Source organism: Tetrao urogallus, assembly GCF_951394365.1.
Source record: "Tetrao urogallus genome assembly, chromosome: 4".
NCBI classification, from domain to species: Eukaryota; Metazoa; Chordata; class Aves; order Galliformes; family Phasianidae; genus Tetrao; species Tetrao urogallus.
The window spans coordinates 29626423-29650809 of NC_136817.1; the positions used below are offsets into that span (position 1 = coordinate 29626423).

The window sequence follows — 24387 nt, forward strand, 5'->3', positions numbered from 1 at the left end:
CTGAGACCCTGAAGTTTAAGGGGACACACCAAGGTGAGTTCAAATCCAAAATAAGCAGTGCAGACTCAAGCTTAGTCTCGAAAACATCAAGCACTTCACGTGCACATGTGTGGTTGTGCCAGCATTACATCCCAGTGTCCACAGAAGTCTGTCTCCACACTTGAGACACTCTTCACAATTCAAGATTAGAGAATGAAAAGGAAAGAGCTCAGGGCCAAAAGTTTCCCTAGGGGGTATCAGGAAACACCACTAGGACTTCAGAAAGGACAATAAAACTACATAATCTCAAAGAGCAGAATCTGATTGACAGCTGAACATCAGCTCAAAGTTCTCAGCAACACTGCTAAGAAAACATTCATTTCTGTTAACAGCTTTGAAGCGCTGTTTTAAAGCCAAACACCACAACATAGATAGTGACCACTCACCAACCTTGTTAATTACTTTATTTGTGCATAATAGAGCACCACTTAAAACTCAGGCAAGGCAGCAACACTGTGGCACATGTCACAAAGCCCTGCTGACCACAGACCTAGCATCTCCCATTTTACTTTTATCATGAAAATAACTCACCCAGTGCCCCCTCCCATGAAGGCTAATCCCTGTAACATTTGTTCTCACTATAACCTACAACTCACCTGTGACAGTTCTGCTTGCTAAGAGGCAATCATAGAATCATTACAGAACAGCTTAGGTTGGAAGGGACCTTAAAGCCCACCCACTCCCAACCATCTGTCATAGACTGGTTCTGCCTGACCTGATGGAGGCTGCCCAGGGGCCCATACAGCCTAGCCTTCAGCACTTCTAGGGATAGAGCAATGGTTATTTCTTATTAAGGTCACCTGTTGAATCAGGTTGCTTCACAATATAATTTTTGATGTGCTATCACTTCCCTGCATTGATGCATAGCATCCCCTCAGCACATCTGTGACTTTCTAACCAAGTTCAATTGTTTCACTTCATCTTTTGGCACCTGTCCTGGTCTGAGTAAGGAGGGAAAGATCAACTGGAAAGAAAAAAGTTACAAGCTGTGAGGTTCTGGCTTTGATTCTTGGTGTTACAGGTGTCTTTAGCTTTCAGGAGCTATCAGAAATGAAATCCATCACTCCCAGAAAACTCCATCCTGAACTCCTTTCTCACTTCCAAAGCAAACGAGATAAAGTCTGAAGGCCACGTGAGGAACACAGAGAAATCTGTCGGTGCCTTTAGACTACCTCCACACACAGAAGCCTCGGCATGAGAAATACTGAGCTCAGATAGCTCCCCTCCCCCAGCACCTTCGAGCCCCGGCCCTCGAGCCCCATAGGGAGCCGCCCCGGCCCCTCCGGGCACTGACCGGCGGCGAAGTGGAGCGGCGTGGACTTGCGGCCGGCCATGTCCTTGGCGTTGACGTTGCCAGCGTCCACCAGGCGCTTGACGCGCGTCACGTCTCCATTACGGCAAGCCTCCAGCAGCTCGCGGAAGGCCCCGCTCGGGCCCGCCGCCTCGGGGCTCTCCGCCGCCGGGCTCGACGCCACCGACGACGACGTGGACGATGAGGAAGAGGAGGAAGAGGCCGAGCTGCCAGAGCTGCTGCCCGAGCCCTGCGGCGGGCCCGGCGCGGCGCTCTCGGAGCACTCCGCGGCCGGAGGCCGCTCGGCGTCGGGGGGAGCCTCGCCCTCGGGCCCGGCCAGGCTGTGGCGCTGCGCGGCGGGGCCGAGCTCGGCCGGCGCGAGGCTGGGGCTGCGCGGCGGAGAGGCGGCGGCGGGCGGCGAGGCCGGCCCGGGCGGCGGCGGCGGCCCGTGATGGTGGTGGTGGTGCTGGGAGCGGCGCGGCGGCGCCGCCATCTTCGCCCTCCTCCCTCCCCCGCCTCCCTCTCGGCTCCCGTCACTGCGGCAACGGCAGCGGCTTCCGCCCGCCGCCGGCCAGTAGCGAGCCGTTGCGACCGGACGTCACGCGGCGGAGGGGCGGGGCAAAGCGGAGGGGGCGTGGCCGCATCGCGTCCCGCCCTCCGTCGGGCAGCGGCTCGCACCTGCCCCCTGGCGGCCTCTCGTGCGATCCCTCCCTCTGAGAAGCACCGCCCCGCCCCGCCCCGCGCGGGACCGGAACGCCTCTGATCGGGAGCGGAGCCACAGGTACGGCTGTGCGAACTGGGCTCTATTGAGAAAAAGCTGCGATGCGGCGGCTGGCCGATGCCTGACGCGCTCTCCTAGCGCCAGAGCTGGGCTTTGTGCGTCGCTTCCCGCGGTGCTGGGGCTGGTGCCAGGCCCGCCTCCCGTCCCTGACGGAGAGGCGCTCAGTAGCGGGAAACCGGCCTCGTTTTTGCTGAGCTTCGTTTTGTGTGCTCTCAGCCCGGTCATCGCTCCGCCAGCAGGAGGAGCGCCTACTTCCCACAGCCTTCACCTTCCCCTGGCCTTTATTTATCAGCAGTGCACAAGAGTTGGGCTTTTCTCTTTCAATAAAATGCTTCAAAGCACTAATGCTAGCCACCTCACAGCCCCTCAGCCCCGGCTGCTGACAGGTCGTCTTGACTGAAACGTGTTATTTTGATAGCAGGAAACAAAGCCGTAGGCCTGGTATCACAAGAACAATTGGGCAAGGTAATGGAGAAGAGGATTGCTCTCTTCAGGAGGAACTGAATACGCTATTTCTGATGTAAGGAAGCAGCTCCTGGTGTGCACAGAAGGGCTGCTTCCTCAGCGGTCTTCAGGAAAAACAGAGAGAAAATCTTTGTTAGCCTAGATAAAAATACGCTGTCAGGATGTAAGGATGCTCTGAAAATCAACAAGGGCAAGCCTGGAAAACAGCTCTGACAGGGACAATGCAGTGGGAGGCCACAAAGTACCTGTGTCTCTCAGCAACAGGATCCGATACCAGCCCACCAGGAAGGATGGGAAGGGCCTCCTGGATCATAGTGTCCCTGCAGAGCTGTTCCTCCAAAGCCGAGTGGCAGTCCTAGGGCCAAAAGGCACTTCAGGATTGCCTCTGATGCTTTGGGCAGCTCCTGAAACCAGCCTGGTGCTAAGCCTTACCTGCCCGCATCCACACTTCCTCCCTGCCCCCAGGGACTTTCCTCCCCACCCTTTGCATCCTGTGTTTGGCTTTGCTAGCCAACATCACCAATTTTCCCTTCTCAGGGATGACTCCGTGCTCAGAACAGAGCTGAAATGAAACACGGCGATGGTTTGCTAGGGCTCAGAGCACCTGAAGAAAGGGCTTTACTCCAGCTTGTCACCGACGGGAAAGAAAGATGGCCACCGAGCCCGCAGCTTTGCGATGCGCAGATGTAGCAGCGGGTGAATACGGTGATTTAGCGCGGTGTTGAGGATCTGGCCAGATGTAGGCAGCGGAGGGAACAAAGCCCGGCAGGAAGGTGGTGGAGTCGCCGCGAGTAACCGCCACGCTGCCGGCTCTCCGCGGCACGTTGACGGGAGGGCAGGTTCACCCCGGCCGCTGGGCGGAACGGCCGCCTCCTGCTCACCGCGGGGGTGACGCACCGCTCAAGGTCGGGAGCTCAGCCCTACCGCCGCCCCCCGGGAGGAGGTGGCACACGAGGCCCTCCTCGGCGCCGTTCTCGGCGGGGGCTGCCCTACGGGCGGGCCGTGCCCGTGTCCCGCCCCCGGCGGGGCGGTGGCGGCTACGTGCGCGGGGCGGTGCGGCGCGGCTGGCGGTGCCGGCGCGGAGCCGCGGTTCGCCCCGAGCCCCGGCCGCGCCCATGGCGAGCAGCAGCGGCGGCGGCAGGTAGGGCGGGCGGGCGGCGCGGGGCCCGCTCCCCGGCCATGGCTCAGACGGAGCCCCCGAAGGCGGCGCGGCTGTGGCGCGATGCCGCCCTGCGCGTTCGGAAGCTGCGGGGCGGCCCCGACGAGCCCGATCCGGAGCCGGACGAGGGGCCTCCGGGGGGGCCGCCGTCGCCCGCGGCCCGCCGCCCGCCGTTGGGAGAGCTGGAGGCGCTGAACCTGAGCGGGCGGGGGCTGGAGGAGCTGCCCGAGGAGGTGGGCGCCGCCCTGAGCGGGCTGCGGGTGCTCAGCCTGCGGCGCAACCGGCTGTGCCGCCTGCCCGCCGCCGCCCTGCGGCACCTGGGCCGCCTGGCAGAGCTGGACCTCAGCCACAACCGGTTGCGGGGCCTGGGCGACGGCAGGGCGCTGGCGGGGCTGCGGGGCCTGCGCAAGCTGAGCCTCAGCCACAACGAGCTGGGTGCCGAGAGCCCCGGCCTGCCGCCCCGCCTGGCCGAGCTGGCCCGCCTCGAGGAGCTCGACCTCAGCTTCAACCGCCTGCGCCGCCTGCCCGAGGGCTTGGGCTGCCTGCGGCACCTCCGCGCCCTCGACATCGACCACAATCTGCTGCCCTGCTTCCCCACCCCGCTGCTGGAGCTTGCCGCCTTGGAGGAGCTCGACTGCTCTGGCAACCGGCACCTGGGAGCCCTGCCCGAGGGCATCGCCGCCCTGCGCCACCTCAAGATCCTCTGGCTGAGCGGCACGGGCCTGTCGTCCCTACCTGAGGGCCTCTGCCAGCTGGGCGCCCTGGAGAGCCTTATGCTGGATGGCAACCAGCTGCGGACTCTGCCCGCCGGCTTCAGTGGCTTGCAGCGGCTCAAGATGCTGAACCTCTCCTCCAATTTGCTGGGTGAGTTCCCTGCTGCCATCCTGGCACTGCCAGGGCTGGAGGAGCTCTACCTGAGCCGCAACCAGCTTGCTGTGCTGCCTCCTCACCTCTGCCAGCTCCGCCAGTTGCGCACCCTCTGGCTGGACAACAACCGCATCCGCTACCTGCCCGACTCCATCGTGCTCCTGCACAGCCTGGAGGAGTTGGTTCTGCAAGGCAACCAGATTGCCATCCTGCCCGAGGGCTTTGGGCAGCTCTCCCGTGTCACCCTGTGGAAGATCAAAGATAACCCCCTCATCCAGCCTCCCTACGAGGTCTGCATGAAAGGCATCCCCTACATTGCAGCCTACCAGCAGGAGCTGGCCCACTCCCAGCCTGCTCTCAAACCCCGCCTCAAGCTGGTCCTCATGGGTCTGAAGGACGCTGGCAAGACCCTGCTGAGACGATGCTTGATGGAGGAGGATGGGCAGAAGGAGGATGCAGGAAGCCTGGAAGCAGGGAGCACCCAGCCCCGAGGGTGCCCTGGGCAACAGCAGGATAGTGGGAGAGCAGTGGGATGCTGTGCTGTCCCTGAGGATGCTTCCGAGCGGCGGGGCATATGCTCTCACGTGCCATCCCACCAAGGGAAAGGAGAAAGACCATGCTCTGCGCCCTCACTGCCTCCAGATGCCTCCCAGGTTTCATCAGGACTGCGACTGTCGGGCAGCAAGGGCATTGAGGTGATGGACTGGACTGCAGACGCAGAGAGGGGTTTGACATTCATTGTGTATGAGCTGGCAGGGGACCCGACCTACGATGTGATCCAGTCCTTCTTCCTTTCTCCCGGAGCGCTCTATGTGCTGGTGGTAAATCTGAGTGCCTATGTCCCTCAGCACTTCTACCCCTCCGTGGGCTATTTCTTGCACTGGCTGGGTTCCAAGGTGCCCCACGCTGTGGTGTGCATGGTGGGAACCCATGCTGACCTCTGTGCTGAGCGGGAGTTGGAAGAGAAGTGCCTGGACATTCATCACCAGATTGCCCAGCAGGAAAAGAGGGATGCTGAGGGCCTCCAGAGCCTTGTCCAGCAGGTAGATGAGGCTCTGGGACAGGACTTTGACCTGCGCTGCTCCAGCCCTCACACTGCCTTTTATGGGGTCTCAGACAAGAACTTGAGGCGAAAAAAAGCCCAGTTTCAATATCTTCTCAACCACCGGCCTCAGATCCTCTCTCCTGTGCTGCCTTTCAGCTGTTGGGACCACTGCCAGGTGCGTCGCCTGCGGGACAAGCTCCTCTCAGTGGCTGAGCACCGTGATATCTTCCCGAACCTGCACCGGGTGTTGCCCAAGTCCTGGCAAGTGCTGGAAGAGCTGCACTTCCAGCCACAGGCTCAGCAGCTGTGGCTGAGCTGGTGGGACTCTGCCCGGCTGGGCTTGCAGGCAGGCCTGACGGAGGACCGGCTCCAGAGCGCCCTGTCCTACCTGCACGAGAGCGGGAAGCTGCTGTACTTTGAGGAGCACCTCACACTGCGGGAGTACGTGTTCCACAACCTGCCGCGACTCATCGACATCCTCAATGTTTTCTGCCAGCGGGATGCCACTGTGCTGCTCCAGAAACTGCTCAGTGACACCCACGTTGATGAGCTGAGGGCCACTCAGCTCCATCATTACGTGGAGGGCTTCTTGCTGCACGGCCTCCTCCCTGCCCATGTTATCCGCCTCCTCCTCAAACCCCATATCCAGAGCCGGGAGGACCTGCAGCTCATCCTGGAGCTGCTGGAGAAGATGGGGCTCTGTTACTGTGTCAACAAACCCAAATCTAAGCCTCTAAATGGGGCGACCGCTTGGTACAAGTTTCCCTGCTACGTGAAGAATGAGGTGCCCCATGCGGAGGCGTGGATCAATGGTGCCAATCTGAGTGGCCAGTCGTTTGTGGTGGAGCAGCTGCAGATTGAGTACAGCTTTCCCTTCATTTTCCCACCCGGCTTGTTTGCGCGCTACAGCGTCCAGATCAACAGCCACGTGGTTCAGCGCTCAGATGGCAAATACCAGATCTATGCCTACCGGGGGAAGGTGCCGGTGGGGGTGAGCTACCGGCCTGCCCGGGGAGCCCTGCAGCCAGATACACTGTCTATTGCTAGCCACGCGTCCCTACCAAATATCTGGACAGCTTGGCAAGCTATTACTCCCTTAGTGGAAGAACTGAATGTCCTGCTCCAGGAATGGCCGGGCCTGTACTACACTGTGCACGTCCTCTGTTCAAAGTGCCTTAAAAGAGGGTCACCCAACCCACACAGTTTTCCAGGTAAGGCACAACCAAGCTTGCCTGTCACCCCTTCTGGGGCTTTGTGCCTTCTTTGAGGGGATTCTACCACGTTTATGTGAGCTTGATCTTTACTTATCCCACGCTCCCCCCTCTCTGTCTCCCTTTCCTGATGACTTGAGTCATATAAGAAAATATTAGGGTAGCTCCAAGGAGATAGGCTTAAAATAACCCTATTCTGAGATAGGGGAATGTTATGCCCGCCTTTGCCCAGGCCTTTTTTCTCTGCTTTTTGGGTTCTTGTCCTAAGCAGTGGTCATCCATTGTTGGGAAGATCCTATCCTGTGCTGATACTGATTTCCTTGAATGGCTCAACATTTTTTCTTAAGTCCTTTATCCTGCAGCTTCACCTTCTTTGGAGCTGTTTGTAAACACAGAGATGGCTGACAGCACCTTGGTGTCCCCACTCCCACCCAAAAGCATTCCTCTGAGTGCAGGAAAGCTCCTGGTGGTACACAGTGGCCACGCTGATCTTTGTAGCCCCTTCTCATGCCCTCTTTTTTAGAAGAGCCTCTGACTCTAGGAAGAGGCATTTCTCCATGCAAAGAGAAAGATGCTCCATCTTCTTTCTTTAGGTCTCTCACCTGAAAGCATTTCCCAGACTTTGCCCTTGGGTGCTAATATTTCTTAATAAATATATATATTTTTTCCTTCCCCTTTCTCCCTTCTTCTAATGAAAAAATCATAATCTTTCTCCTCTGTCATGTGACTAGCCGTGGTGCTTTTTAAATCTTTTGCCTATAAACTCATTATTTTATGAGCATTGTTTTCCAGCAGCATCTGTTTTACTTTGTGCATATGCTTCCTGACCTGCATCCTCCTGATCCTCTGGGTTTGCTTTGGGGTTTGCTGATGTTTGTATCTGTTTGAAATGAACATCCACTCTGAGCTGTAAGCAATGCTCCAGAAGCATGCATTTTTATACACCTCCCCCCCCACCCCCCCTTCACCCCACTTTGGAAGTGTATTGAAGCATTCCTTATTTACAGGTAACCTGAAATTGTGAGGGAACTGGAGTATGTGCTAAGTTAAAGCAAGCAGTGATGCTGGATGGGTTTGTAGGCAATGTGAATCATAGAGTCACAGAATCATTTGAGTCAGAATGGGCCTTTAAAGGTCATCTAGTCTAACTTCCATATAATGAACAGGGACGTCTAGAGCTACATCACGATAGCAGGGTGTGTTTAGATATTTGTTTTATTAGCTGATTTCATCCCCTAAATATGTTTTTGTAAGGAGCATTGGACTCAGGGTGAGGGAAACCCTGACTATGTGAATAGGGAAGTGGCGCTTTCGTGGTCTTGCTGCTGACATGCTCAAGGCAATGTGATCTGCTTTCAGAAAAAAAGAAAAAACCCCTAAAAATAGCTAAGAGAGCAACCAGTATGTTTGGGTATTAGCGTGGATATTGAAGATTCAGCTTTTGATGAAATCAGACCCGCAGTCACGCATCATTTCCATGAGTGTGTGTTTCACAACTGATCTTTTATGACCCCATGGAGCTGCAGTTAAATGAGAAACCTGCTTGTCTGCTTGGGTGTTATTTAAATGGAGGCTGGCTATGACTTGTGTTGAGTGAAAAATGCAACCCCCCAACCATTTGGAAGGGTATAGCCTGCATGCCTGCATTTGATCCAAAACAATATCTTTGCTGTAGATATGCTCAGCGAATAAGAGAGCGCTTAGCATCTCTGTGAGAATCGTGAAACAGTGGGGCTTTTCCCCCCAACTTTGTTGAATGGGAGGTGTGAATATTTAAAGTCGTAGTGCTCTCATGTGAGCGTGTCGTGGTTGGTGTCACTTGTGACAGCATGTGGGAAGGAGATGGTTCCAGTGTTACGTGTAGCGATGGAGATGTCTGTGTTTCTTTCCAAGCTCTTGCAGCGGAAATCCTGGCAATTGCAGTGCTGCTAATTCTGAAGTAGGGCTGTGGTCTTTTTAGGACTTCACTGAAGAAATGCTTTGCAGGCTGTTGACCTTAATAAGGGAAATATTTCTGAGAAGACGCTGCCAAATTTGTGCTCAGAATTGGAAGTGTAGTCTGGCTGTGTCTGCTTTGTGCAGTCTGTGTCGTCATTCGTGAAATCGATGGTGCATTTTTGCCATCCAACATTTTTGTTGGAATCCCCTTCCACGAGGGGATTTGCCTGTTCAAGAGTTGAGGGTTAATCCTTGCTTCTACTCTGAACCTGCTTGTGCATGTTTTCATTGTTTAATACACAGAAATCCTTCAAGTACAACATAGCGTGTGCAGTAACGGTTAATAAGAATTGAAATTCTGGGTTTGGTCTTCTGAAGGTTTATTGCAAACAAACTATGAATAAAAATGATCTAAAAAGGACCTGACAGAATCCTTTTAAGGAAGCTTTCTTGTTTGAAACGGCTTTGTAGTTGGGTGAATCAGTAACCGAATTGGCATCCGAGTTGGAATCTGTGTGCTTGGAGGCTGCAGTCATCTGCTCAACCAGTAAGTGCTGTGTTGAATGTTCGAGTGTTTTTTTTTTCCTTTATGTTTGCACTATATATAAATAAAAGGATCTTTTCCAGGCTAAAGGAGACAAACCCTTGCACGTACTGACCAAAAAAAAATTGTTTGCCATGTCAAGAAGATGAGACCTTCATTGGATTGTCACAGACGCTGTGAAATGCTATGATTCTGTGTGTGATTTGATGTTCCTGGAACAAAGGTCTTGTGGATGGTGGTAGAGACAAAGGATGGACTGTGGACCTTACCTCAGGTTCTTCTGAGCTGTGCTACGCACAAGGCATTCGTAAGCCTTATGTGGCCCGTTGGGGAGGGATGCAGTTCTGTTTGTGGAATGACTTGCTTTTTTTTCCTGCCTGTATGAACATAGGTAAAAGAAAGCAGAGAGCTGTGTCTGCTTTAGAAAACTCACGAGATACTGTTTCAAACAGGACAGAATCATTTTCACAGATAGAAATGTGCCAGCAAGTAGAAAGCTATGGGTAGATAAACTGTGTGTGATTTCTTTCTCAGCCTGTCCTAATAGGAGAGATGCTGCAGTCCCTTTATCATGGTTTGGCCCTTTGTTGTACTCCCTCCTGTGTGCCCACATCTCTCATGTACTAAGGGCCTGGACTGGACCCAGTACTCAGGGTGCAGCCTCACTAGTGCTGAGCAGAGGGGAAGGATCCTGTCCTGCTGGTAATGCTTTGCCTCATGCAACCTAGAGCACCATCAACCTTCTGAGTGACAGGGCACATTACTGACTTGCATCCAGCGTAGTGTCCTCCAGAACCCCAGGTCTTTTCTGGGGAGCTACTTCCAGCTCGTGCCCCCAGCTTGTCCTGAGGCCTGGGAGATCACAAGTCTCTATTCCATCCTTGCTTCAGAGTCAAAGGGAAGCATGAATTCCCGTGGTGCCTGGGACGGAGTCATGAGATGGCAAGATTTCGCTTTGTCATGTTATAGAGTCCTGCGTAAAGTGGAAAAGGAACAGGTGGGACTGGTTTTCTCAACAAGGGTCAAAAGCTGCTCCCAAGTTTGAGCAAGCCTCTGAATGAAAGACTCATGTCAGGTGTCTAATTGTTCTTTTAATTAAATTATAAGCAGTTGGCTTTTTTTGCGAGGTGGAGCAATACCTCTTAGCTACAGAGCCTGATGTTAGCATGTGGCAGCGTTTTCTCATCCCTGTTTGAGGATGGAATTTATTTTTTTTCTCCTTATTTTCAAATTAGATGCTTCATCATTTTGAGGCTGTTACAACTCCTCTAAAAAGCACCCAGCACAGTGTGAATATTGGGCACCAGTTGTCTGGATGGCAGGAGAACGTTGAGCAGGACCCCACCAGTCAGGAGTAAAACAGGACTGTAATGAAGGAAACAAGCTTACAAGCTGCAGTTGGGTTGTTACAATAATGATGTGCATGTGTAGCCAGATTCTAATTTGTATCTCCTGCTCTCAAAGCCTGGGGAAATGGGTTGGTGGTTTTAATGAGCGTCTCACTTAGCAAAGCTTCTCCCCAAGCTGTTTGTTCCTTAACTGCACATCTGGACCTACTTCATTCCACGTGGAGAGTCACCTCTGGACTTGGACTTGGAGCTGCCATCAGTGACCCAGGGAAATGCTAGGTTTGGGTGTGTGCATCTTTGGTTTGGTTCGGTTAGTGAAGAAATGCTGATGTTTTGGCCTTCAATGCATTACTTTTTTTTCCCATTTTTTTTTTTCAATTGCTGCTATTTCACTTTGCAGGAAATGACCTGTAAGAGAGGTGCTTAGTACCAAATGGTTTTTTGTGCCATTGCGAGAGAGCTGTTCAAAAATGAGTGACTGTAAGTGTTAGTGATTGCTCAGATCAAATACTAGTGCAGGTTTTCTCCCTTCCAGAGTCATCTGCTTTGTGTTCCATGCACAGGTATCCTGAAACATGCTTTAGTTCCTGCTATCTGCATGCACTTTTGGTGAAAACTTAGTGAAAACTTGGTGAAAACTCCCACTTAGAAGTGGGAACTTTTCCCATGTGAGTTTGGTCATGTCCTGTCATGTGTGTTTCACATGTGTGTTTCACATGTATGATAAAAATGCTGCAGAACATAATACATTTAGGAAAGGCTGTACTTTTTCTTGTGACAGGAATCCTCATGCTGATGTCAGCTTTCCATATTTAAGGAGCTATAGGAAGTCTATGCACCTTGGAGAGGAAAGCTCGAATGTGCAAGTATTTTGCAAGGTCCTTTCGCCTATCAGGAGAAGATGGTGGGAGTCTCTGCCAATGTTGAATCCCTGTTGTTTGGTATTGTGCACCTTACTTGACACTGGGGTAGAGCTCTGGAAAAAAACAAGCATCACTTTAAATATGGAACATGGATAAATCTGTCTGGTAGTTAGTTCTGCACAGTGCCGTGTCTTGTCTTTGCAGTATTGAGCAGGTAGCTGTGGGCAGCCTTGCATGCTACTCACTAATTAGTGATCTGTTAATGGTAGCACAGGCCAGTTGTTTGGCTCCTAAAAGCAGTTTGCCAGGAGAGAAAATGTACTTAATGAAAAGCTCTGTGTCAGTTGTAGAATTACCAAAAGTAGAAACCCAGGCTGCCTGCTTGCAAAACCCAGCGGCAGCAATTGAATTTCATTTGGGATGTTCAGCTGCAGTGACTTTGAGGTTCTGCTGTAGCAAGTTGAGGTCATGCTGTACTTGTGGTATTTTCCTGGCCACAGCTCAGACCTGCATACTCTGGTCATGCCAAAGCTGTTGGTGGCATCGATGCACACTCACAAGCACATGGTCAGTGGCAACTTGCTGGTGGCCAGTGAATGGAGGCCAGGATTGCCCTGAGCTGTTTGCACTGGTTGTGGTTTAATACATAAGCCTAACTGCAGATTATTTTTTTCTCCAATTTATTCCCCAGTATTGCAGGGGCAAGTAACCTTCAGAGCAAGCAAACCTTCATCTCAAACCCTGTTCTGACCCATCTGTTTTTTCCACATGGTGGACTTGGAGATGATGCTTGCCTGGTCCAGGAAGGAGCTTTGTTATCACTGATCATCTAACTAGGAATAGTGATCCATTTGGTAACACAGGCATCTCATTTTGACCATGAAGGTGTTCATGTTTTTCTGCCCTCCATGCTGTCTTCATGTCTTTAAATGCTGTGTGAAGCTCACTAGTTTCTAAGCACATCCTCCTTCTCTAGTACATTATAGGGAAAAATAGCTTCACTGTCTGTGACTGCTAAACATTGCAGGATTGTGTCCTCAACAGTGAAATGCAGCTGTACTTACTGCAGACTATAGAAGAGAATGATTCAAGGTATTGATGTCAAATGCATTTGTTTTTCCTTAAAAAGGGCTGAGCAGCTGGGAGTCTGTCTGAATGGGACTTGGGCAGTGACAACAATGATATGTCTGCTTCCTTTTGTAATTCCTCATCCTCTTCTCTGTGAAGTGGAGAGTGGCAAATAGAATCCCTCCCTTAGCAGGGGTCTTTAGTCCTGACTGGGCCCAGAGGAACCAGAGCAGATGAGAAACTGAGGAGCCAATAGAGCTGCTGGCAGGTATGGATCTGTGGGGTGGGAGGTACCTTGCAGTTGGCAGACTCACCCAGGAGTTGCCCAGGGGAAAGGGGAATTGTGCATCCAGACCAACCTGGTTTCAGACTGAGCAGTGTGTTGTGGTGTGGTGCCGTTGCTCAACAGGGAACGCTTCCTAGACATAAACTGGTTTTAGAGAGCAATTTTGTGCTGGACAAGGCTGCTGGACATAGTCAGCCTTGCAGAGGATGCTTTGTGGCAGGTTTCCAGAGAAGGGAGCCTGAAGCCAGCACCAGCCCTATTTCACCACGTTACACAACAAGGCAAGTTTCAGCTCCCTCTGCATTTCTCTGGATCTTCCTTCTGAATACATTTTCTTTGAGATTTTGACACTCTTGTTTCAGATAATGATGCGCCTGCTGGATATTGAAAACTCTTGTGGCCAAATGACTCAAGATTATCAAAGTGGCTAAATTTAGGAAGTTGATCAAAAAGACCTTCCCTTTCTTGTGATCTGACGTTACATTTTTCAGTTACTGTTATTTTTACTGTGGAACTGCTTACATCTGCTTTGGTTGAGCGCTAAGGTGGTGACTTAAAAGAAATCCATCCCTGTAAAATAATGCAGGTGTGCTGCAGTGTCAAGTCTTTGCAGTTCTTTTAAGCTTCTAGTAGCCAGCTATGCAGAATATTCAGTGGAGTTGATACGAGCCTCCCTCTGGCACTTCAGGCATCCCAACTCCTTGACTGTGTGAGAGCATTGCTTGGGGAATGAAACTCATGTGCTTTGACCTCATAGACAGCTCCAGTTGGTTCTTTGCACCTGAATTTGTGAGCATTGGACAAGGGCTCTCACTTACATTGGTGAAGCCTGTAGTCTTGCATTAATGGCATTTTTTTTATACCAGAAAGTGAGAAGCTTGTCATTTCCCAGTGGAATGTGCATGCACTCTAAGGGAGTCCTTCAGGCTCTAAGGTGATCATTATTGGATTTTGGGAAGATTTTCTCTGATGGTTGTGGAGGTGAATGTCTGCTGTGGTCAGCTTGGAGTCTCCTAGGAAAAGATGCTGAAATAAATCATAGAATCAAAGAATCATTTGAGTTGGAAGGAACCCTAAAAGGCCATCTAGTCCAACTCTTCTGCAGGGAGCAGGGCCACCTACAGCTACATCAGCTTGCTCAGAGCCTCATCTAGCCTGAGCTTGAGTGTCTCCAGGGATGGGGCATCTACCACCTCTGTGGGCAACAAAAACTTTTCCCCTTGTCCTATTACAACGAACCTTGCTAAAGAGTCTGTCTCCTGCTTTCTTAGGCCCTTATGGAAGCTGAAAGGCCGTTATCAGATCTCCATGGAGCCTTATCCAGGCTGAACAAATGATCAGGAATTGAGTCTTATGTAGGTCTCTTCTCATTTGTCCTTCTAAAGCATAACCGAAGAGTTTTCTGGATGAAAGGAAACTTTGAGAGCCTTCCTTTGGGTCTTGAAAAAAGTAGTTCTCTCTCACTTCTTTTTGTAGCAGAAAGCTACTATGAAGCTTTTGAAGCTGCTTGTTATTTTTAACTTGTTCCTTTTACTCCTTTTAAATAAATCACGTCTTTCATCTACAGCAAGAAGAGAACCTAGCGCATAATGTTCGTGCACACATGCGCATTTTGGAGTGCCTGCAGTGAAGCTAAACATGACTTTAAGCAAAGGTTGCCAAACAAGGCAAGGCGATGCTGCAAATCTGTGTTTCACACAGGGAACTGATTTTTAAACAGTAAAAACCTTTGGACTGAACCAGGTGTGATGAGAGCAGGTGTTTGATGCTCTGCTTAGGTAACACGATGGGCTGGCAGTGGGAGCAGGGCTGGCATTTTTGGCACCGTGCCTCGCATATGCTGAGATGTGCTCCCCTTCAAAAGCTGCGATATTGCTCTGAAACAGCACCTCTAATAGAAAGCTATGTCACAAAACAGCCTCTTGTCTGCGAGCCTTGCATGTGGTTCTGCTCCTGTGGCCATCCAAGCAGTGCAGGTGAGTGCTGGGCTGGGAGCTGAGAGCTGCGGCACTTCTGCTTGCTTGTGTACTGCTTTATCCCCCATTGCATAACGCAGCGTGATGCAGTTAATCCGGTCATCATTACAAAAGGATTTAAAACTGATTTTTTTATTCAGCAGTCATCTTTAATAAAGCCTTGCCTTGCTTGAAGGGCTGTTCTCCTGGTTGTACATTTAAGAAAAATGCAGGAGGCTGAGAGATGGACAGGAACAACGAGTCCATGGAGAAGGAGCACGGGCACCTCTGGCTGCCAGGAATGTGCTGGGGAAGCCCAAAAACATGGGGCACGTTTCCTTTAGCACCAAGCCTGAAAAATCTTTAGGTACATAAACAGGAACATCCAGTGTGACTGTATTTTGTTTGCATTTTTTTACTTACAAGCACACTTTTTTCAGAGGAGAAAGAAAGGTTCTTTTGGATCTTGCCTGGCTTGCACTCTCTTGGCTTGAGCCAAGAGCGGTTGCTCCTTGTTTTTCTTAGAACAGTACATTGTGTGAGTTTGTATGTGGTAGATTTGCATTCTTAGCTGTGCTGCTGCTTTGTGGAAAGCGCTCTAAGGTAACTCATGGCTTCTGAGCAGCCCTGAAGCATGCTGAAGCCCTGTCCTGGAGCCGCACTGCAGAGCATGCAGTCCCTGGGGAGGTGCAGGATGATATAGTGAAATGTTTCCCTGGGAGACTGATGAGTTCCTTACAGCCCCCAAGGCTCCCTCCTGATTCAGTGGCAAATGTGGCTGCTATGGGAGAAGTGCTTTTTAAGCAGCAGAGAAGGATGCTGCACTTTATTTGGGAGCACTAAGAGCCTGAGGCCAGATGGCATTTAGCAGGTGATGAACTCTGCAGGAGTTAAGCAGCAAAACTATTGTTTCTGAACTCACATGACTTCTCATTTTGGAAGGCATTTCAGTGGAAGAATAAAAGGACCAAGAGTTGCATTCACCAGAGGTAGTAAAACAATCTATAATGTTGTCTGTAAATAAATGGTTTTCCATAGGGAAAATGTGTTTACAAGCAAAAGTGAGTTGCCACCTTGATTTATAATTGTTAGTTGTCACTCGTTTGGGTATTAGGGAACAAGAAGATTCAAAGAAAAGTGAGCAAATGATTGGAAATACTGGGGTTTCACTGAAAAGAAAAAAAAAGAGGAAAAATAAATGTAAAAGATTAATCCTCATCTCTTCTGGAAAAGAGGACAAGAAGAAAAGATTTTGTAAAGCTCTTACTAGAAAAAGGACAGACAGAGCTTTGTTCTTGACCACTGAGCAGTGCAAATCTAGCAGCTTACTCCAACTTCAAAACCAGCAACTTTGTTAATAATAGAAGTACTTTAAATCGAATGGTAACTACTCAGCTGAAGCCGTACCTGCCCTCTGTTTGCAGTGTGGTGTTATTTATTAACCAGGAGAAACTGGGTGGCTGTAGAAAAAGCAGCGAGAAGACACTGTGCTCAAGTTGAGCACACATCTAGAATAAATCCTGTGATGTACGTGCACAGATCAAATTCCAAGGTAAAGTGGCTTCTTAATAGATTGAAATGGGGCTTCCCTTTCATCTTTAAGGGATGAGTATGAGTTGGTTCAATTAACAGGTAAACCTGAATGGGAGTTAAGTTGATTAGACTGTGCTCCTTAAACCAGTTGAATGCTGGTGAAGGAATTCCCTCCTTTGCATAAGTGGGCTCCCTGTTTTTTTCTGAGGAATGGTATGCAGAGAGGGTTTAGAGTTTTGTGTGTGTATCTCACCTTAAATGATCTGGAGGTGAATACTTGCCATGCAGGTTTGAAAAAGCAGCTCCCTGCTCCAATTCATTTTACTGTTCACATTGTAGCCTTGGAATGGCCCTAAGGCAAGAAGAGCAACCATTGGAGCCAAGTTGCTTTTATCTGGGAGAAGTTTATTTAATCTCAGAAAAACTGTTGGGAAGAACAGGTACAGACACGTCTTGTGTGGGGGTTTTTTTTTCTTTTTTCTATTTCTCCCAGCCCTTGGCTAGCTTCTGCCCAAATTAAGTGTCTTAATGCTTGCCTCATTCCCCTCTGTGTCTAGCAGGTGGTCAGACTGAGACTTGCTCCTGTCTTATCACTAGCTAGCAGTCCATAGGACAGAATCTGGTAAGCCTCTCATCTCTTTCATCCCTTCCAGGAGCTGGCTTTTTATGTTGCCAGCTTTTAACATGTTGTGACCCAAATCCAGGGAGTTGGAGCTAGCAAGATGCTGACCAGTCCTGGTCACTCTGCAAACGTGGGAGAACATTGCCTGTTTGCTTTGTTCATCGAAGTAATGGCTTTGAAAGCTTTTTTAGACTCCATTTTTCCCTTTAGTGGGACCTGCCACATTCTGAACATCTGGATGGAGGAGAAAGCTCAGCATGTCTTCTGTGCTGAGAGTGTAATTGCATTGAGCTTACTTTTCTTGAAAGGTAGGCTGATAGCTGGTGGGAACTGTTCATTTGAACTGGCTGAAGCTGCAATGTCTGATATTCAGGTGGCTGCTCTTGTGTGCAGCTCTGCTATTACTGGATGAGAGCAGCCAGACTAGTGCTGTTGGCAGCTGTCTCTCCAGCTGGTCCCTGCCTTGGCAGGATGAGAAAGTGCCCAGATATGGTTGAAGGGGTGGAATTAAAAATAACCAAAAGGTAGATTCTGGGTTTGGTTACTCAGTAACAGACCTCTTTCTATTTTGGGATGAAGATAATTCGCACTGAGCTTGTTATACTGTGACTCGCCCTTAAAATGCCTTGACAGTCAATTTCGTTCCAGCTAATAAGGTCCTAAAATGTTAATGAAGCAAATCAATTTTTCATGGCTTTGTATTGCAGTCATCTGAAAGAACTGTGTTGCAGCCTGCTGACTCCAGGATGCATTTTAGGGCAGATATTAGAAGGGTGGCGAAATACTCAGCAATTTGGAGGATTTTTCATTTTCTGTTTCAGCTTTTTCCCAGCACCCACTCTTATTTTCCCGAGCCTTTTTTACTGTCCTATATATTTGTCCCCTGTGGCCCCCTCCTTTCTCCATTGTCTGCACTCATGAGCAGGGGCTGTTTGCTTCCACATGCCCCCTTGCACTGGGAAACACAAAGGTTGAGTGCCTGACAGGACAGGGGACAGTGAAGCTGGACAAGATGGGCTTCTTATGCTGAAATACTATCTGAAATAGATGGAGGACAAAGCAGAGAAAAGGCATCACATTCATGTCAAAAATCAGTCTCCTCTCCTTCTGGCCCATCTGTTACTGAGATGGCAGTGCGGCTCCATGAAGTCTCTCTGTGAGCTGCAGAAAGAGGAGAGGGGTGTTGCACATTGATAGCTACCTGCACTGGCTTAGGCATTAGGTATTTCTGAGCTGCTTGTTTCACATCGTCAGAACAAGATAGAAGAGCTCAAACCTTCACAACTTCTCCTGAGACCTCCATCTGGATGGAATTATTTTGATTATTTGCTTCTACTGTCTCTGTTCTGGTTTGTGAGTATGGAGATGGGAAGTGTGAAATTGTCTGGTTTTGGAAATGCTGCTTTTTTGTTTTAATTGAGTTTCAGTTTCAGCTGTAATTACGTGGCCCTGAGAAAAATGTTATAAAATGATGTTTTGAGATAAACATAATGTAGTCCAAATTTTATTAGCATTAGTAGGGGTGAGCTCAAATAACTCATATCAGAGAGACCACTGAGATGTAAATGAGATGCAAATTTGCATTTTGAATAGTTGCCCTCCTTTATCCACTGTGTTGAGCATCTGAAATGCCTCTTACCCAAGTTCTCCACCTGGAGGTACACTCAGTCCAGTGTCAGATGCTTCCCCAGAGCTTTTGCAACCATAGAGTTGTGACAGTGTCCTCTTCTGCTGTGACAGTGAGATGTTAAGTGCTAGCTGACTGTCATGAATTGGGAAAGGAGGAGAGTGCATGGTGTTCCTCTGACCAAGCTGGCATTTGTGTGATCAAGTTTATGGCTAAACTTGAAGATTGCAGTATCCAGGAAGGACATCTCTCCAGGATGTGTCTCACCAGGCTGGCTTTCAAGGAGGCCTTCAGAGCACCTGCCCCTTGGCACAGCTTCCCTCTGGGGTGATGGTTACAGGGCTTCTTGGGCATGAGGGGCAGCATGGGTGATATCAACAAGGGCAGTGCTGCGGCCTGAGCTGAGCAGGGCACGGCCTCTGCAGTGGACCTAGGGCTCTCTAGTCTGGTGTGCTGTGGTTCTGTGTCCCAGCAGTCCTGGCTGGAAAGCAAATGAAAAGATAATTAAGTCCTCACTTGGAGGTCTCTATGCAACCCCCTTGCTACGAGCAGGGCCGTCTCCACAGATAGATAAGGTTGCTCAGGGCCGTGGAAATAAATGAAGGATAGTGCAGAGTTGTAACTTTCTATTTTTGTGCTTCAGATATAGACAGTGCTTTAAGACACAATTAAAAATTCATGCCAACAGAGAGTAGTGCTTTTTGGAGTGCAAACCTTGAGAATAAGTTTATGCGTACTGCACAGCATCATTTGCAGGAAGCAGCTTATTCGTTTCATCCATGCCAAGAGTGGTAAAGATGAGATTTAAATGGCATGGAACAGAAGCAGGCTTGCTATGAGACACCATCTTCTTCTCCTTCCTGCTGCCAAGATGCCATGGAGATTTCTTATCCTCTGTGGAGCTGCAGAGTCCCAGCATGTGAGTGTAATGCTTGGGCTTACAGCAGAAGGGAAATTATGCCTGTGTGCCTATCCTGTGTTAGATTTAGTCAAAATGCGTATTTCAGATGTTGAACCCCAAGCAGTCAGCAGAGAAGCTACAGCTTTTCCAGCATAACCTCTTTGTGGCTATGTGGACGAAGGAGATAGAACTGCATGTGGGACCAGAGCACACCTTGGGGTACCCTGGTACCTGGGACTCTCTTGTGAACCCCACTGTCTGGCTGCAGTAGGATGGGCTTTGGCCTGCAGAAAATGTTGGAGTGTTTTATTCTGTAATTCTCTGAAGGGATTACCCAGAACCTCCTGCCACCCTTGTGGTTTAAAGACTTCAGCAGAGGAGAGGAATTTGGGATATGAAAGCAAAAGAGCAGTAGGGCTAGAGAAGCAAGCATATGACTGCAGCAGTTTGGGGGCATGGGATGGAGTGAGGGGCAGTGATGAGGCATGGCAGGATATAGGAATAAGTTCTGTGTTCCTGTCGTGAAACATAGCTGGTATATCAAGATCCCAAGAGAGAGAAGGATGTGCGCAGCAGCATGCAGCCATGGCTAGGATCCTGCCTGTCCACTGCTTGCTTGTTGTCCCAGACCCTTACTGACACCGTGGAAATGCCATTGGGCTGTACTGTGCAAATGTATTCTCCTGACAGCTCCAAGACAAAGGAGATGGCCTGGCAGAGTGCAGCAAAGTCCCTCAGCCCTGTGCCCTTGATGTAGTTCACTGACATGTGGACAGGGAGCCTTGTTCCACCTAGCATACCTGTGGCAGTGGGAGCTGTGTAGAAAATGCAGCAGAAGGCAAAAGGCCTGGGTGGGATTTTCCTTCCTTCGTGCAAAGCCCTTCTGTCTGTTATACAGCCAAGTAGGCTTACAGCTGGGCTTGTCTGTCTGCCAGCATGGAGCAAATGAACACTGCTGCAAGTGCTTTCCTTTCTTACTGTCAGCGTCTCTCTGAACTATCTGATCTGTCATGGGTATCTGGCATTTCACGGGTATTTCCTACAGGCCAGCAAAGTGTGCTTTGCAGCATGCGTTGTCTGATTGATGGCAAGAGCTCTGAAGAAGTCATCTCAACCCAAATCACAACTCAAAAACAGAAGGAATAATGTGCCTGACTCTGCATTTGACCAAAAGCTGTACACCAGGAATGCAGAAAGCAAATATGGCTGTAAAAGTATCTTCCTTGTGTGGCCATACACAACTGCTCTCTGGTGCAGGCAGTTATCATCGCCTGTCTGCAGACATTGGCCTGGCCCAGCACGAGTTTGTGTCCGTGCCGTTGCAGGACAACGTTTCAGAGCAGGGAGGCAGGACTGACGTTTGCAGCAAAATCTGTGATGCGCTTATAGAGGAGTGTGCAATCAAAATACAGACTGGCAGGTCTGTATGTAGGGGTAGAGCAAGTACTGCAGGCATACACTGCTCTAGGTACAGCTATACATAAGTTAAACCAAGTAAACACCACCACATGCCAAGGATTTAGCTTTTTCCTTTGTATCAGTGCAATACTTCATTTGGTCTCCTCAGGCTCACTGCTGAGGTTTGTGTGAGCATGAAGCCAAGCTTCACTCAGGTTCACGGTGGCCTCAGTGGCAATCTACAAGGGAAGGTAGCGCTGTGATGAAAGGAATACTTGATTGAAGAGCGTGGGGAGAGGGTTGCGTGCAAACCAGGCATCTATTTTACCCTGCAGCAATCTGTTCTGCATTTCTCCTCCTAAGGATTCTTGAAGTGGGGAGACAAAAATGGGAACAAAGGCCTAAGCAGGCAGTCTTACTTCACTCCTCTGGTTTAAGATCTAATGGATATTAGCCCTGCCTTTAAAGCACATAATGGTGTGCAAATGCCAATGTAATGATTCATGTCTCAGAACTGGTGTTTTCAGTACTGTTAGCAAAACTGCATCTGGGAAGTCTACCTGGGGCTGGAAACCTGGGAGGCACTGGGACATGGAGCCCTGTGGTGTGCATAGTTGGTGAGACACATCACTGCTTTCAACCTGCGACAGCTCACATAATTGAGGACGCTGCCTTGTAGGTTTAACTTAGAATTGCAAATACTGTCACGATTAATCTGTCTTGGTGGCTTAAAAGCTTCTCTGCCACCTCAGGTTTGAGTGTGGGTGTGAGAGGAAGGTAGGCAGTCAAACCAAATGTGATTTCAGCTTCCAGACTGGGGGTTAAACTGGATCTGCTGGTCCTGAAGGTGGGCTCTCCTTCTGGAGGAGCTGTGTTTGTTCCCTTCCAAACCCTTCTTGCTGCTTTGACGACACCAAGCAATGTCTTCTGAACCTGCTGAGCAAAACAAGGTTTTTCAGATCTGCTTTTTCACAAAAATAGGAAGAAAAGCATTCTGAGAAGGAAAGGAGAGTGGCATTTGGGGGGGGCTTCAGGAATGGTGGGGCTGATTGCTAGTGTGCTATCCTGCACAGGTTGGGCTGTTGTTCTTGGAAGCCTGACTTTTCTTCTGTTTTTCCTGGGACACCAGGCAATCAAGGCCAGATACTTGGAGCCATTTTTCTGCTGTTCTTTGTTTAACAGCAGAAGGGTTTATTGCAAGTGCATTTTACAGTGGGGAAGTCCAAGGACTTGTGTTCTGCCCTGCACTACATGCTGCAAGGGTGCCAGCTTGGCACTGGGATGGCAGAGCTGACGCAATTAATTCAGCAAAGGAATAACACATGCTGTGAGGAACCCCTGCTGTTCCTGACTCACAGGGCTGGTGTGGTCTCCATGAGGGAGCAGCTGACAGCTAGGAGCTGGGATTTGCATGCTCAGCAGGGTATAGGGTGGCCCAGAGCCCTGGCAGGAAGCAATAGCAGTCCCACAGCATCTGTGCCCAGGGAGAAGGGAATCCTATCGCCTATTTTGACTTTGCTTTTAAGTATTATTCTGGCAGCTGAAAGAGGCACACTGTGGCTGCTCAGCCATGGCAGGATAGTAGGATCACTCCAGCTCCTGGGTAGCTCCAAAAGGAACAGCTCAAAATTTTCAGAACTGGAGCCAACAATTGGATAGGCACAGTGACTAGGGTTGTTTGGGAATAAAGCAGGAGATACATAAGGGTCTAAAAAAGGTCAAGCATGTTGGTTTGAGGTCCCCCTTAGAATTTATTAGAGACAAAAAAAACCAAAGTGATGCAAAAAACAATGTCTGTGGGTGCTCCTAAGCCATCTGCTTTCTGGCTTGTACCAAAGACGGTGGTCTTGGCATGGTCCTTGTAGCAACCTTCTGCTTGAACTGAGGGACAGATGCATTTTTGTGGGTGTGGATGGCTGTAGTATGCAGAGATGAACAATAAGACTTGTATCTGTAGCTTCATCTGTCTACTAATTATCCTGCTGATGCTTCTTCACGTCAGCTTCTTCCCTTGCGTGCAGCTTGAAGGTAGACTTCTGGATCCCATCTGCCCCCAAAGCCTAATTAAAACACCTACTCCTAAAAACCTCCCTCTCATTAGGCTCCCCGTAGATGCTATGAATCCCTGAGGAGCTCTCAGATCTGTGTAGTGATTTAAAGCAGACACAGGAAAGATGGCAGATGTTACTTTTCTGAGGAGCAGTATGTCTGCAGGCTGTAATCATCAGGACGTTCACCATGGTTACGTGGATGAGACGTGCTGGGTTTGCAGGAGCAGGGAGCCCTCATATAGTGCTTACTTGCATTGATTGTGGATGTTTGTTTGGGGGGAAGGGCATGCTAAAAGGATGTCTAGCAAATACTTGCCTTATTCTTACTCTCTTCCTTTATTCACAGGAGAATTGCTGAGTCAGCCAAGACCAGAGGGACTGACGGAGATCATCTGTCCTAAGAATGGCAGCGAGCGAGTTAATGTTGCCTTGGTTTACCCCCCCACTCCTACTGTGATCAGCCCTTGTTCCAAGTAAGCCCTGAAAGCAGCCCCCACTCCTCTCAGTACACACCAGAAAGCCTATGTAGAATATGTCCTCACTAAGCATTTTCTGGAAGGTAGCGGTTCCGCAGCTCAGGGACAGTTCTAATTACTTGTGGTTGTAGGCAGCCTGCTCAAAGGAGGAGAGTCAAAGCAAAGTGGGTCGAAAGCAAAGTGGTCCCTGAGCCATGTTGTGACAGATCAGGACATAATACCATCATGCATAAGTTTAGATAGAAAGGAATCTCTGGACGTCTCTATTCACCTTGTACTCCAAGCAGAGCCACCCTCACACCTAGGTCAGATTGCTCATGATCTTGTATGGGTGAGAGGTGATGATGATTGCTAAGAATGAAGGTACCACCATTGTGTTGTGCTGTTCTCTTCGGGTAGAGTTTATTCCTTTTGTCACACCAGTTTCCTCTATTTCAACTTAGCGTTTCACCATGATGAAGATGCAGTGCTCGTTTGTGTTGGAATCTGGTGGAGAACCTGTTAAAGACAGGTGGCCCAAGCTTGTGGTGGTGCACAGGGCTGCCTGTTCTAGGTGCAGGGCTATGCACTGGTTGTTCTTTGTGGTACAAGGGAATTTAGCAGGTAGCATTGAGGAGTGAGCTAGATATCCTGCAGGTAATTGACACTGTGCTGCATGTGGATGTCGGTTGCTTTCACTTCAGCATCTGAAAGTAGCTTTGAGTGGTGTTTTCTCTCCTCAGTAGCTCAAAATAAGCTCATCTTGCTGGAGAGCAGCTTGGGTGGTAGATGACTGTTGAACTCTGTGTTAAGGAACCCTAAATACCTGGTTAGAGCAGGAAAGAAGGTAGCTGCTCTGATCCTGAGCCACAGGCCACAACAGCTCATGCTGCTGGTCCTCCTGTGTGTGTGCTTGGCACAGCATGTTTCTAATCCCAG

The 24387-nt window shown here is 49.7% G+C and overlaps 2 protein-coding genes across 3 annotated transcripts in view; one reads left to right on the top strand and one right to left on the bottom strand.

The window, feature by feature from the left end:
• Positions 1-1823, bottom strand: part of TNKS (tankyrase) — a gene marked incomplete at both ends in the record, with an annotated part of 101791 nt that extends 99968 nt beyond the window's left edge. For both annotated transcript variants that reach the window (XM_079534994.1, XM_079534993.1), the window contains one exon: positions 1334-1823. In XM_079534994.1, coding sequence (XP_079391120.1) covers positions 1334-1823 — 490 coding nt within the window. The remainder of the gene's footprint in view (positions 1-1333) is intronic.
• A 1932-nt stretch (positions 1824-3755) lies between these two features.
• On the top strand, positions 3756-23470 carry MFHAS1 (multifunctional ROCO family signaling regulator 1; the record flags this gene model as incomplete). The annotated part of the gene is made up of 2 exons (XM_079535051.1): positions 3756-6858; positions 23340-23470. 2 exons carry the CDS (start codon positions 3756-3758, stop codon positions 23468-23470), a joined length of 3234 nt encoding a protein of 1077 aa, XP_079391177.1.
• Between the last annotated feature and the right edge of the window lie 917 nt (positions 23471-24387).